The sequence below is a fragment of the Lates calcarifer genome, linkage group LG13 (genome assembly GCF_001640805.2).
Source record: "Lates calcarifer isolate ASB-BC8 linkage group LG13, TLL_Latcal_v3, whole genome shotgun sequence".
NCBI classification, from domain to species: domain Eukaryota; kingdom Metazoa; phylum Chordata; class Actinopteri; family Centropomidae; genus Lates; species Lates calcarifer.
This window is the reverse complement of record NC_066845.1, coordinates 27,118,137-27,133,677: the sequence shown is the minus strand read 5'-3', so window position 1 is coordinate 27,133,677 and position 15,541 is coordinate 27,118,137. Positions and strand designations below refer to the sequence as shown.

Genomic DNA, 15,541 nt, shown 5'->3' with positions numbered 1-15,541 from the left:
GGACTGACAACTGGAACATGAAGATGTGGCTCATAAAAAAAAACACCCTGTAAAACCCAGAGCTTATATCAGGGGTCCTGCTTTTACCAGTGGGTGCTAAGCGGTACTAACATTAGCTAGGGCTAGCTGGCTAACATTAGCATCTGCTGGCATAAATTTTGTTTTTCTTCATTCATCAAAGAATTGAGATGAACTACAGCCATGTCCTCTTCTCTTCCTCGACTCAGTGAAAGCAGTAAAATGACACTGAATAGTTTTTTTTGGAGAGAAACAATATTTTCAGTGGTCGTGACGTCACGAATTAACAAACAGATCGTTGGTGTAGCTGTGGTGACTACAAGTTCCCAAAAGTCAGTGACACTGGTGCTTAACCATTCTTTAACTCCTGAAACACTCTGATCAAAGTAAAGACACTGAACCCAATGAAACATCTCTTTTATCCTCCTCTAAAGCCTCAGGACGTCAGAAACAGATGCTGCCTCCATCTGCTCCAGCCGTCGGCCCAGCAGACAGCAGCATCTGTCTCCCACCTCCTGGACTTCCTGCATGTTACCTGTAGACTACTGCAGTGGAAACACTCAACTAAAGATGAACTACTGGCTTCACAGCACTGCGCAGTGACACACCAGCGCCATTGTCGTTGTCGTTTCTCGTACCTCCTACCGTTAGGATTCTCAGCCTCTCCTTGAAAACAGCCACGTCTGGATGGGTCGCCAGCAGGGGGCAGCAAAGGGAGAGATACCCGGACACCATTAGTGACCTACGACCTACATTCAAACCCGACACTCACCACCAATTTTTTTACACCACCGGCACAACCGCCTACAGCTAGAACGGAGCAAAACACCAGCATCTCGACGTCTCCACCACCTTTTAAATTCAATCACAAATTTACAGGAAAAAAATCAAAGAGTTTGGTTTAGAAAAAAGTTTAAATTTGGCCTGAAGTGGTGGAGAAAGAAGGATGCAGTTAACACCATGCTGAAGTTAAATAGTCCTCAATACAGAAGCAACACCACAACCAACCCACACTGAGGGTTTTCCCAAACAGGAAGCCATTCTGCGCAGGTCACCTTCACTACAGCAGGGGGCGACACTGAGCCCTGAGAACACAACACCGACCACCTCCATGTTTACTACATGTGTTTAATACTTTGTACACAAACCAGAAAGAATCAATCTGTCCCTGCAACTCTGCAGGTTGGATTAATATCAACTGATGTGACAGGTGACAGTAAAGGCAGGTGAAGTATTTAGAACAGAGTCGGTTTCTTTTTGCAGATGATGTGAGGCGAAGCTCGTAGCGGTTAGTGGCAAAGAGACTGTAGAGACTGACCAGGACCTGATATATTCACATCAGAAAAACTGATTTACTTCTATAGACTTATCAAGTCTGATAACATAAAAACAAATATACTGTCCAGTAAACTATTCTGAGTTGACAGAAAAAAACACTGTCGACGTCACGACAATAATGGATGATAAGAAGGAAACTCTACTGTTGAACTGTGGCGTTTTATACCTTCAGCTGTCTAGTATTTTCTAAGTGTCAGTGTCTGTCACTTTACACTGGAGTTTCTACGACCTGCAACATTTAATCGATTAATCTACTATTCTAGTAATGACTTGTTGCTTTCAGTCATTTTTTTAAGCAAAAGTACCAAATATTATCTTGTTGCAGTTTCAGATTTCAAATGTGACAGTTTGTTGTTGGCTTTTTGTTGTATATGACAGTAAATTAAATTAAATATTAAGGTTTTATGCTGTTAGTCAGACAAAATAAGCAAATTAAACTATTTTTATAATTTTTAACATTTATAGACTAAATAAGTAATTAAAGATGAAGTGGAGATTAACTGGGTAGATAAGACATTGTCCTTTCAAATCTCATATGAAACTATTAAGCAGATTCAGTTTTAACCTTTTAAAATCCACCATGTCACCTTCTTAGAGCTTCAGGTGAGTTCTGGTCTGAAATTGACTGAATTGTCTGAAAGCTCCTGATTCTGTTCCTGCAAACTGTTTTAGGGTCCTCACACGTGTTTTCACACTAAAACTGCAACTAAAGGCCTTTTATTCCCCTTTCTATACCAAAAACCTGACATTTCTTTATGTTTGTGTCTCTATAAGTTTGGTTTCCTGCCTCTTGTTCTTATTCTGACTCTTGGGTTGTAAAAATTAAAGAGTTTCCTTTCAAAGAAGACCAAGGTTGTTACTGTAATCCGAACAGTAACCTTTTTATTTTGGGTACATTATTTCCAGGCTTGGAAACAGGTTCAGATTTCTTTATAAAAACCAACAACTGGTGTCAAACTGGTCCAACAAACCTCAGCGTCTCTACAGCGATCAGCCGACAGAAACAAAAACAGCCAGAGGTTACAAATACAACCAACTACTGAGACCACAAAGCAGAAGCCAAACTCCTGAGGGCAGAAGCTAAAACTCGTCTGACAACTGCAGCAGTGAGTTTCTGGCAACAGATCAAACGCTTCAGATTCCAGAGCAGCTACTTCAGGTTAGCACAGCTCAACAGCCAGGCTGTGATAAATAGATTTTTCCACCAAGCAATAAAAATATTTGTTGTATTGCAGGGGTTAGCTGATGTTGACCCATGACCTGTGTCTCCCAAATGAGACTAAAGTTATTAAAGGTCAGCAGGAATCTAGAACACGTCAGAAACTTATTCTTTTCCTGATTAATGTCAAAACGTTTCATCTTGTTTTTCAAAGTGTACTGATTCATCCTGGTGGTTATATTCCCATAAACAAATCTCACGTTCAGAGTCAAACCAACAAATGCACCAAATGTGGATTAATCCGCCACTGAAAATAGTCCCAACAACTGGGTTTCTGAGAGGCTTTGCACTGTTGACAGTCTGATCATTTTGAACTATTATGTTTGCAATATTTACATAAGAGAAGCAAAACAAATGACAAAGTGCCTGATATGTGCTTATTTGCGAGTTTTTGCACTGTGTGCTAAATGAAAGGACACTTGTGTTCCCACAGCCTCTGACATTTACCATCATTTTCTCTGACAGTCAATATTTTCAGATCTCATCACCTGTGACAGCTGTAATTTTCAGCTGTTTGACAGATTTTCTTGGGACGTCAGGAGACGCTTTTAATTTGTTTTGACGCGTCATTGATGTATTTCCTCTGTGGCAGCAGAACATGTTACAGCAGCTTCAGAAACTCCAGCAGGTTCAACTGGACTCTACAGACAAACTGGAAATACTGACTAACCCAGCAACATAACAGAGAGCTGCAGGAACAAGTCTAAAACCAGGAAGCAAATTAGCATGTTAGCAACATTAGCTTCTTACTTCTGGAGGTTGGATTTAGGCTTCAAACATCAGAACAGTGGTGTTCATCTGTGAAGATGATCTGATCAACTAAACCTGAAGGATCAGAAACTTTAGCTGCTCACTGTTTATTTTCTGGAATAATCCAAAACACTATGAACAAATCCCATTGGCTTTTTGTGGAGGAACCAGGCTGATGCTGACTTCAGGTTGGACTACAGAAACACATCATCACTGCAGAGCTTTATAAAGCTGTAGTAACTCTAGTAGTCGCTCTATTCTATTATTGTGGAAGAAAATGTAATTGTCTCGTTCTGGAATATAAGACAACCTCCATTGTTGAAGTTTCAGGTTGTGCTGTGCCTCAGTCTTCTAATCATGGGGAAACCCTGAGTATTAATCTGTTATGACCAAAGATGATATCACGATTAAAGTTTTCATATAAGTCAATGTTGATGATAAATGTCAAACTATTATTGCTTTGAGGTTTCTTTATGGTTGGAACACGACAAACACTGTACTTCTATACCTACGAAGTGACTAAAGCAATGTAAACATGGAAATTTATGGTGCATTCCATTCACACCTCTGAGTTGACCACGTTCCAGTCGAGAGGTCAGAAAAACATGGACGCTCACAGGAGAAGCCTTTGTTGTTGTTGCTCTTTGAGAATCAAAACAAATCTGCTCCACCTGAAGAACCTCAGAGAGAAAAGTCGCAGAAGATATCTTTGTTTTTCAGCGAACTTTGATGACGTTAAAATGTCATTCATTGTTACCAAAACACAAAATTGACTTAATGTGAAACTAATAAGACAGAACTGCTATAAACAGTAAAATTAGCAGAGTGTTCACTACTACTGATGTGAGTAGCAGCCATCTTGAATTCTTATGGTTGCTCCGAGTTTCTGAGTTGGAAATCTGACTTCAGCGTACAACTGGAATGCACCATAATTATATCAAACATTATCAACTATTTGTTATATTTCTACTAAAAAAAATTATAACATAATTTCTTATCACAATATAAAATTATATTGTGATAATTATCATTATCGTTTTATAGCCCAGCCCTTCATCAGGGACAAACTGACAAACTGTTGGTTTGGATCTGCACATGAGATTTTTTTTGACAAGAAAAATAAAACAAGGACTCGTCCTTTAAATCCAGAACCAAAGGCCAAATCTGTTTCCACAACATTCTGGTGACACCTTGTGGAGGCTTTTAGTCCTGCAGGGGGACTAGTTCATTGCCAATTAACAGGATGGTTCCTGTTTTCAGAAAGTTCCAGAAACATTTGATATATGCAAGAAAGTTAATTATAAAATCGACAGATTCAGGATTTAGATGATACAAGAAGGTTTAAGGACTACGTCAAGGTTAATTTTCCAGTACAGAAAGTTTCAGAAACATCATATACCAGAACGTTTCAGGAACTTTACATGATGGAGAATCCTTCAGATAAAGTTCCAGAAACATTCACATAAATGAAAACATTTAAGAAGTTTTCAAAAAGGTTTCACCTCAACATAAACTTTCAGAAACGTTCATAGTACACAGGAAGTTAAATAAAAATCTTCCACTGTACAAGAAGGTTTCAGAAACATTCCAAAACATTAAACTTTAACCAACGTCCCCCTGGAATATTGGGAAGTTTTAGAAACAGCCAGACTGCGAGGCAGCCTGGGGGAGGAACAGGGGGAACGAAGGGGGGGGTTAGCTCCTCACCCAGCTTGTCGGAGGAGGTGATAATGTCAGTGGGGACACACGAGTCCAGATCGGCGTCCATGATGCCGAGGGGGTCCAACTGGGCCACATGGTGCCCTCGGATCTACAGGGAGTGACAACAGTACAGAGCCCACCCAGGAGGAGGAGGAGGAGGAGGAGGAGGATGAGGAAACAAGATGTAACGAAACAACAGAAAGACGGAGGCGGGAGGATGTGGAGAGTTGAGTGGATGAGAAGCGAGACGGAGTGGAGGATTGAGCGAGTAACAAAGGAAAAGATACAGAAAAGGAGAAAAAGATCAACATTGAAACAGGATTTGACACAAAAACAAGAAGAGGAGGAGGAAAGAAGGAGCGTCGGACGACAGCAGGAGAGGAAGACCAAAGGAAGGAGGAGATTTGACAAAAAGAGGAAGGAGAGAAGAAGAGAAGAGAGGGAGGGTGGGAGGGAAAAGCAACATTAACACCACAAGCTTTGTTTGTTTGTTTTTGTTTTTTTTCGTTCTCACCGACGTCCTGGAATCCGGTATTGACCGGAGCATCATCAAAATTCACACAGCTGATTCCCAGAGGATCCAACAGGGCGTTATGATGCCCCATCACCTAAACACACACACACCTGGTTATCACAACGCCGACAGCTCCTACACCTGGAGGTCTGCACAGGTCCAACCCCCGTTAACCTTCGCTGTAAACGAGCTGAGAAAACTCACGGTTTTATACTCGGAGCTTTGATAAAGAGGTCACACAGAACTGTTCTGGATTCAGTTCAAACGTGTGACCTGTGGAGACCTCCGTCAGCGATCTGGGTTTCTCAACCCTCTCATCATCAGCGGTCGTATCACAGAAACCTCCTGACCTGCAGGTCAAGTTTAATCTGTTTGAACCGTACAGCTGCTCTTTTCTTGTTTCTCCAGTCGACAGCCTGTCAGCAGGTGGAGTCTGACTCTGACAACGTGTCGCTGTTTGACGACCAAACACTCGTTAGCAGATCTGGTCTAGATCCCGGGCTGTGATCCTGTAGTTATGGGGCTCTCTCTGCTCTCCTGTGTCGGCCATCTTAACCCCCTCTCTCCTTTATCTCCACAGTTCATTCAGATGTTGCCAACACTTCTAACTCACCTGTCTTCCTGTAGTTAGTCTGGACTGATTGATTCTGTAAAATCTGATTTTAGACTCAGGAAGTTTCTGTGATACAACCTCTGCTCATTAGATGACTCCATGTGGGGCCCCGACCCCAAGGTTGAGAAACTCTTAACTACTAACTACTACTTACTTTTTTAAAATTATTAATACCTTAAAAACACACCAGATTTGTGTTTACATGAATAAAATGATACAGTGAGTGTAAAGAATCAGAAACAGTAGAATTAAACGATCAAAGATCCCAACAGTAAAATCACATAAACATTTGAAACACAGTCAGGAGTTTCAGGATGTTACAGGACGTCCTGTAGGAAAAGACAAGTTAAATATCACATCAGCGGATCTGGAAATAAAGGTCGAAAGATTAAAGTTTTGCGTTCAACTTTAAATTAATTTGATTAAATCAGCAAGCAGCAGCTTGCTCTGTTTCAAATTAAATTAACTTGCTCAACAGAAGATTTCATTAAACAGAACTGAGAGTTTGTTTGTTGAGTTTTGTTTTCACCTACACTTCCTGAGGTGATATTTATCCACACAGATGGTTTTAGTTTTTTCCTTTTTCAGGTTTTGTTTACAGTTCACAGTGGATTCATTTAAAATGTCATTTTTCACACTGTGAGCTGCACAAACTAAACCACTGTGCTGGAGTGGAGGCAGAATCAGGCAAAAAGAACCAGATCTGTGTGACAGCAAAGGCATAAGACACTGAATTCAGACAGTGAAAAACAGGAACGCTGTGATTTCCTTGGACGTGTAAACTAAACCTGGTCATTGTGCTCTCGGGGTGCAGGACTGAGTTTGTTCGTACCTGGTAGGCCCTGATGAGGGACTGGACGGCCAGGTGGTCCTCCACCAGCTTCTCCACGTTGGGCTGAGCTCCGACCAGAGAGGAGAGCTGAGGGGCGACGAGGCCGGACGCCGCCGACAGACCCAGGGGAGACTGGTAGGCGGCGCCAGGAGGAGCACCGGCGTTAGCGTTCCGGAAAAACACATCCCACGACTGCAGGGGGAGGAGGAGGAGGAGGAGGAGGAGGAGGAGGAGGAGGGAGACAAAACGAGAACGTCTGTTAATAACTACATACATTAAATTACAGAAGAAGAGTTGCTTCATTCAAGCTTCATTACGCCTGGTACACCGTGTGTGGACGCCAACCACAGGTTTGATATCACAACCTGTTTTTCTATGATGGCTAACGTTGTGGTCAAATCAATTTAACCTGCTTCTTCAGTCTGACGTTACTACCAATGAAAATCCTGTTTCCTGGTCCGACTTCTCTGAGTCTCCTGTTTTCCAGATGCTGCAGATCTGAGTCCGTAAGGTCTGAACAGGTCGTGACGTTAGACTGAACAAGCAGATGAACCCTGAAGCCCTGTTCACATGACAGTGGTTTTTGCATAAAACAGTAAAGAGGTTTGGCCTTTTGTTCACACAACAACAGCGTTCTGAGTGACTGAGAACAGGAAACTGTCTTCAACGGCAACAGGTAAATTTATAATTATAATACTGACAAGTTGTGTTTATTGTTTCAGGTATCATTCACCTGATCTGTTGACAGATTATTTAACAGCTAAAGTTTGCAGTGTCATAGGTAACAAAAAAATTAAAAGTGCACAGAACAAGAAATATATTGAAAGTGACGACACGCAACTTCTATTCAACGTCAAATTATTCCAGAGCTGTCCCACATTTCTACAGAATCACCTCGGTCCAACCAGAATTACCACCTCATGGTTGTGCAACTCCACCAACCAGTGACCTCTGACGATCGAATTATAACCAGTTCATCCTTGAGTCTGTGTGAATGTTTGTGTTAAATCAGAGATATTATGTTTGTGGACGACCTGAAAACATGACGCCTCGGGCCACGACTGTTGGCAACACGGTGGGAATGACGGGAACCGGAATTTCTGGATTCTGGATTCCTTTCATTCCTCACTGTTTACTTGTTACAGACGGCTTTAAGGTCCACAGCCCTAACAGGGAAGGTACCAGGACAGGAAATACTCTCTATCGCTGCCTGAGAACAAACTGCTTTCTGGTTTCCACTGTGGTTATTCAGCTCATTCTGGACTCATGAGTCATGGACTCTGTTCATCAACATCGTATTCCCAGTATGAACTCCGCTCTCGCCACCATCAAAGACATTTCCAAACACACTCCAGATCTCACTCTGCTGCAGCCTCCTCCTGTTGTTTCAGCTTTTACCACTTCAGCACATATTTGTCTTTTTACCCACTTCACATGAAGACCTTCACTTTACTGGGCAGAGAGTTTGATGATCACAACAACTCATCAAACCAGATCCTTAGTGTGGAACCTCCTCAGTCTTTCCAGCTACCATCTCTGAGATTTTACATTTTGTGGCAGATGAAAGGTCCGGGGTCGAGGCCGAGGGGTGAAATGAATTCCCATTATAAGACCGATCTGTGAACGATAAATCACCTTGGACGTCCACAGCTGCATCATCAACACAACCCTGACCCCAGGGTCGTCTCTGATCGGAGTACAGTCTCATAAATCTCACAACCTTCAGACATCTCTCCATCAGAGAACTCATCCTACATAGTCCCCGAAAACATCAGATATTAAAACCTGAACATTCATCAGTATGAACTGGCTGTTTCACACATGTAAACATCTGGATCATATTTTTATTTTCTCGTTGAAGGAGGTTCTGTTGGCCTCAGTGAGCAGGGAAACTGCCTCCACTTTGTTCTGGTAATTAAAGAATGAAGCTGCAGGATGAGTCAGACTGGTTTAAAGCAGAAAGACCACATGTCAGTGAACCACAGGAAAAAACCACCTTACAATGACTGAACCAAAGTCTGAGAATTAGATAAGAAGAATAATGTAGGGATCAACTGTTGGCTAATTAACTCTGGTTTCAGACTAATAATGAAATGAAACTTGACATTTTGGGGAATTAAATTCTGATACTGAGCTGTTTAAAGTGATTATTTATTCGTCTGTGTGTGTTTTCATTCACTTTAAAGGAGAAAGTTTGGAATTTTTCTTGTTCACCTTTAAACCTGATTTTACGTGATTCAGGTCCTGGAGCTCCTGATCCAGAACTCAGATCTTAACAATCTCCAGATATTGTCATTTATTTTGATAATTTAATTCTGTCTCCTTCAGATTTCAGTCAGTAAATAATTAACCTATAAAGCTAAAGTGTGTGCTAACAGGAACTGTCAGTTGGAGTTTGTTTTATTCACGTTAGTGGTTTCTGTTTCGACTGGGGCTGAAAAACAATGAGACTAAAAACTGTACATGTGGTTATGGACCCTCTTTACACACTATGGACCATATCCCAGAATTCCTCTGGTCACGATAATCGTATCAGCATTAAACAACAGTATCATGATGAGTCGGCAGGTGAGTCTGACCTCAGGAGAGTTTGTTTTCTAAACCGTTAAGATGGCGGCCATGTTGGTTATTGGTCGAGCAGAAACAGAATCCTTTAAACTTCAGTCAGAACTTTTCAGAATAAAAGCTCTCAATTACCTCGAAATAAAAAAATGCTGCAAAACCCCCAGAACTTTCTAACACTTTTATTTTGAAGGCAAAGAAAGTGTGTGTGTGTGTGTGTGTGTGTGTGTGTGTGTGTGTGTATTGTGTAAGTGAACAGCTACTTTGCTAAGCTACAGGAAGGTCACAGTGATCATTACATAACTGTGACATGTAACACAACACCTCTCAGTGACACACACAGACACACACCTCACTGTAGGATTTACTGTGTGTTCACATACATGTTCACAATTAGACAACACAGACTATTGATTATTGATTTCACTCAGGTGGTTTTAGTTTCAAACTTGTTTCACTTGCTGATAAATGAATGTTTATATGAAAACTTTCCTTGAACTGTTTACTGATGCACTTTACTTTACACTTCTGTACAGGTTATATAAAACGATCAGATTCAGAGTTAATGTCAGCTCAGTATTTATCTGTTCACTCTTCACTCTCATTTATTTATTTTTTATTTTTAACTTAATTTTAATCAGTTTCTTTTTAAACGTCTTTTTATTAAACGTGTTAATTATTAATTAACTGTTTTGCTTTTCTCTTGTGTCATGTATAATTGGAGCGAATCACATATATCATCTATTATAATTTTAATGTCTCATTTTCTCCAGACGTTAAAAACACAATAAAAGAAATAATTGTCTTCTCTAACTGCCCCATTTCTATAAAGAAATATTGAGGGTTTGTTTAAAATACGTCTCTAAACATTTTAGAAACTCCTCCTTTAATTTCAGGACTCTGTAAAAGTTTGATTTTTGGGGACAAACCTCTGATTTAAACTCATAGTTAATGAACCGTTAAAGGAAGCGAACGACTCTGATCAGCCTCCTTCACTTCCCCTGTGAAGCTCTGTCATGTGACTGAGCCTCAGCGAGCTAAAATTATCCCAGTCGTCTTTGAACACTCTGTTAAAATGTGTTTGTGTCCCTGAAGACAGATCACTGAGACACCACCTTCATTCAGACCTTTAGGGGGCGCTACACCTCCTGCAGAGTCAGATTATGTTTTTAAATGTAAATGTAGATGTTGTCCTTTAATTTATAAGTTAACCTGCTCCATAAATATCAACCAAATAAATCCCTTCTCTTTAAATTCACACAGGATATTAAACTTTGTGTGACTCCAATAGCGGAGTGTCTTTTGTCTCTTCATTTTGTGCCTTTTATAGTTTTTGTTGGGTTGTGTTTTAGTCTGGATGGACAGAAACTATGACACAGACGCCCACGTTCACTTCTGATTGGTTCTCATTCGTCACAACGTATCCTGATCCCTGATTGGTCACCCTCCGGTCACGTGACCCATCTCAGCCTCAACTACCAGTGATGAATGTAACATGGAGAATAATTACAGGTGTTTCTGGCCTCAGTGTTAACATTTAAAGTTCATTTGTAGTGATTTCTGCAGAGCAATCTACTTCCTGTTTACACCAGTTCGCACATGCCCAGTGTACGTGAATGGTCACGTGATCTGTGTCTTCAGTTGTGTTAGATTATTTCTGATACGTAGCTAAAACACTCATCTGTCCTCAGCAAAACTGACGTTTTCCAGAGATGGTAAAGCTACGAAAACGCTTAAACTTTTATTGACAGCTGTTTGTTCATATCATGTGTTACAGTACATTTATTAAACTAGTTTTGCTTTAGAGAAGAGTAATCACATTACTTTATAGCCACGTTAGCGAACTCTTCATTTCCAGAATTAATCTTTAACATGTATTTTTCCCTTTACGTTTAGTTGAACCAGTAAACCGCCATGGCAGATCTGTTGTAGTGTAGTTCTCCACACCAGCAGGGGGCTCCACTGCTCCTTACCTTGTGAACACTCTTGGGGTTCTCCAGCCAGGCGTAGTACATCTCCTCCACGTAGTTGGAGCTCGTCCCGTTCAGGAACGGCTCAGAGGCCACAGGTGCCGAATAGCACCTGATTGGCTGAAACGTCCTTGTGCCGCCCGGGGAGGCGACTGTGATTGGCCGCTGCTGGCCAACAGTCTGAGCCGCCTGCGAGGCGGTTAGTGGGCGCAACCGCGCCGCACAAGTCCTTAAACGATGCATAAGCAGTCCTTAACGTATCACACACGCTCAGCTGTGGTCAGTCCGACTATCCGGACGTCCTCGACCTCAGAACAACAACAGGAAATAAAACTCCAGGTCAGAACCAGGACAGAGAGGGAGGAAGGAAACGTCCACCGTCCACTGGTCAGTCTGTCCACTGAGAGAGAGAGAGAGAGAGAGAGAGAGAGAGACTGTGTTAGACAGGGAGAGAGAGAGAGACGAGGACTCGTTCAGACATCAGAACAAACAACATTTTCATTTTCACTGAGGAGAAAGTTTTTCTGTCCTGAGATAAACTCCCAAAGTTTAAGTCACGCTGAAGCTAAAAATACAAGTTATAACAAAGTCACATGACCTGAAAACGTCACACTAGGGCTGGGCGATAAAATGATCTGGATCTGGGATTGTGATAAAGATAAGATTATAAGCTCAGGACATTTTTAGTATAACAACCAATCACAGAGCAGCATTAATGCAACAAGAGCCAATCAGGCAGCAGCTGCACGTCAAAGTACAGAACCATTTCCTGACCTACCGGAGGTAAAGAAAGCTGTGGACGAGTCCGAAACTACCAGAGAAAAACCAGAGGCAGGAAAGTGAAGAACTCACATTATTGTCCAAACAGGAAACTGTTGACAACAAAGGTCACAGCACATTAATTATATGGAAGTGGTTTGGTTTTGTGACGAAGCCCAGATTAAGACGGTCGGTACCAACAAAGATGGAAACACAACAAATCTTTACAGTCAGCTGAAAAGGTTTCATCCCAGCAACCACACAGAGCGGATGAAGATGCTGTTTGTCCGTCCACACCAAGTCCTAACAGGGCTAACAGCTAACAGCTAATAGGGCTAACAGCTAACAGGGCCGGACCAAAAATAACATCTATCCTGTCGTCTTCTCTTCAAAGAGAAGTGAGAACCAAACCAATCTGCTCTACATAGAAGGTTCTACCAAAGAAATCAGGGATTATATCCTCAAAGTTCAACTAATGAGCTCACTGTTTGTTTAGTCTTCAGTCATTGGGATACTCTTCAGTTACATTTCATGATAAATATCGATACTGATCAATATGGGGAAAAAATCTTGGTCATATTTTTTATCATATCGCCCAGCCCGAGATTAACATGACAGCAACACTGAACACAAAGAGAAGACTGAAGGCAAACACAGCAACAACAACAACTCTTTGAATGGCGGCAACAGGTGGAGCAACAGGTTCGCTGTGAACTGTGGGGGAAAACAAACAGGACAAGAGTCGAGTGTGGAGACATTTGGAACGAAAAGGAGGAAACACCTCAGACTCATCTAAGCACCGAGGGACTGGTTTCTGTTGATAACTTTATATCCACACTGCGTCAAAAAAAAAAACTAAACAACAAAACTAAAGGAAGGTTCAAACGTATAAACACGTAACCACAGGGAACAGGTCCAGGACTACCCGCCCTGATCTGCTCGGAAGACGATCGGGACTGTGGAACGACAGTTTTCAAGTTTTTCGCCAAAGCTAATGGTTCATTCCATTTACATCGGAGTTTACGTCAGAAATGAGAGTGATGTCATCTCCGAGTTAATGACATTCCACTTGAGAAGTCGGAAAAACATGGACACTCACAGGAAAGTCTTTGTTGTTGATGAAAAGACGTAAAAACATCTTTCTTTTTCAGCGTATTTCATTGTGTAAGAAAAACATTTTGATCGCATTTTATACAACTTTATGTTACAACTTTATGAATTGCATCAAACACCACATCAGTCAGTTAGAACTGCAGTGACTGGTTGATTAATCAATTAGCTGATCGACAGAAGATTAATCAGCAACTATTTTCTCAATTAATTCATTATTTTAGTCATTTTTCAGGAAAAAAATTAACTCTGCTGTTTCCAGCTTCTCACGTTACAATAAACGGAATCTGTTTCTAAGACAAAACATCAGCTTAGTGTCTGACTGTGTTAATTAACTGGAACAAATAATCAGCAGGTTAATCAGTAATGAAAATAAGCTCAGTTGCCCTGACACACCTGAGGTCACAGGTGTTTAGTCTGAGAACCTGCCAAGTGTGACTCCATGTAAAGTGAACTCTCATCCTCATAACTGCTGCACTCTGTCCCTGCAAACAGCAGCTAAAGTTCAGGAACAGCCTTCAGAGGACTTTAATCCAGAACAGAAGCTGTAACTCGGGTTATTTCCAGTGTCAGGGCCCAGAAACCTCCGCTGAGTCTCCATGTGTCGCCTCGGCTGCAGTTTCTGTGTTTTGACCTTGTTGAGCCTCCACTCCCTGCCTCCATTCACCGTCCCTCACCCCGCGGCCCGGGACCCGCCCTCCACCGCCAACCGCGCCTCCCGATTGGATGCCTGAGCGAAATCCCGCCCAGAAATTGGACTCCGCGGGTTTTTATTGGCCACGCCACCTGTCAGTCAATTTGTCCTTTCACGAGTCAGGAGTTCCCGAAAATGACGAGCTTCACCAAAACATTGTAAAATCACCTCCTCTGAATGTTTAACCGCTAAAAAGAGCGCTGCTCGTTCCTCTGCGTGGTTAGCTTCAGAGCTAAAGTGCAGGGTTATGTGATTAGCCGGGTTATGTAATTAGCTGAAATGTCTCTGCTTATTCTATTAATTACCATTAGCACGTTCGGTTAGCGGCTAAACGTTGCTACTTGAGTTGACTTATAAAAGCGAAGTAAAGAAGCTAACGTCGCGGTTAAAATCAGCTTCTCCTGCAGCTGAGCTCCTAGTTTTCTCTCAGCACCGACAGTTGTAGCAGGTGCCCGACGGCCGGGGCCTCACGGTTACATTAGTGTAAACGGGCTGTGTTAGCTAGCACGCGGCTAACATGCTAACAGGTTTTTGTCTTTCTCAAATTTCCTCAAAACGTTTTTTTTACTTAAACACTTATCTAAACTGGATCCAGAATCTGGCTCCGTGTGAAAGAGCAGATCAGACCGTCTCCGCACGGACACGGTCCGCAGTCCCGGTTACTGACCTCGAGAAACTCGTTTTAGCGGCTCCCCTCTCGGCCGGTATCCCGGATGCCCTTCGCCTCTCCCGGTGAAACGATGACAGCTCCGGGCGCGGAGCCTGGAAGCGAGGCCTGCGTGGAAGTGACGTGATGATCCTGACGTCACGACGCACAAAGAAGGGGGGCGTAATCTTTCGCGTCAATTTTTTGTAAAAAAAAAAATAAAAAATAAAACAAAACCAAAATAAATAAAAACTAAAACAATAAATAAATAAAAAATAATTAAAAAATGTAAGATTAAATGAATGAAGTTTAGTATGTGTGAGTCTGTAGGAGACTGAAATAAATATATATATTTCATTATATCATAGTTTTTCTTTTTTTTAAAATATTTTTTTAGATCTGTAGCTATTTTAAATTATTCTATCGAACCATTAAGATAAGATAGAACTTTATTATTCCCGAAGAAAATTCTTATTTAATATTCAAATTAAAGAAGCAACTATATTATTTCTATATTTAATATTCTATACATTAATTGGTACTTAAAGATGGTAAAATGTGTTTATTTGCAACTTTTATTTGATTTCATTCGAGATTAATTTAACTGATTTAAAAATTGAGTAGAATAAACACACTTATATGTCATACTACTCAAGTATGACATATAGAAAATATATATTAATATTAAATGATATGACGCCACTGACCAAATGAAACCAACTGTTATCTTGATTAAAATGACAGATTTGTCTATAGGCTTGAAAACCGCTGGAAACGTGTGAAAATATAAATAATAACAAGATATATATCATAGG

The 15,541-nt window shown here is 41.2% G+C and overlaps 1 protein-coding gene across 4 annotated transcripts in view; it reads right to left on the bottom strand.

Moving 5' to 3' along the window:
• Window positions 1–14,906, bottom strand: part of ogdha (oxoglutarate dehydrogenase a) — a 30,189-nt gene extending 15,283 nt beyond the window's left edge. For 2 of the 4 annotated variants that reach the window (XM_051075095.1, XM_018664320.2), the window contains exons 1-5: window positions 14,748–14,906; window positions 11,521–11,917; window positions 6,986–7,177; window positions 5,033–5,135; window positions 657–701 (exon numbers count right to left, since the gene is read on the bottom strand). In XM_051075095.1, the coding sequence (XP_050931052.1) occupies window positions 657–701; window positions 5,033–5,135; window positions 6,986–7,177; window positions 11,521–11,760 (580 nt within the window). In that variant the 5' untranslated portion in view covers window positions 11,761–11,917; window positions 14,748–14,906. Of the gene's footprint in view, window positions 1–656; window positions 702–5,032; window positions 5,136–5,540; window positions 5,635–6,985; window positions 7,178–11,520; window positions 11,918–14,747 lie in introns of all 4 variants that reach the window. The other 2 variants (XM_018664339.2, XM_018664330.2) reach the window with 2 other exon arrangements.
• Window positions 14,907–15,541: the final 635 nt, after the last annotated feature.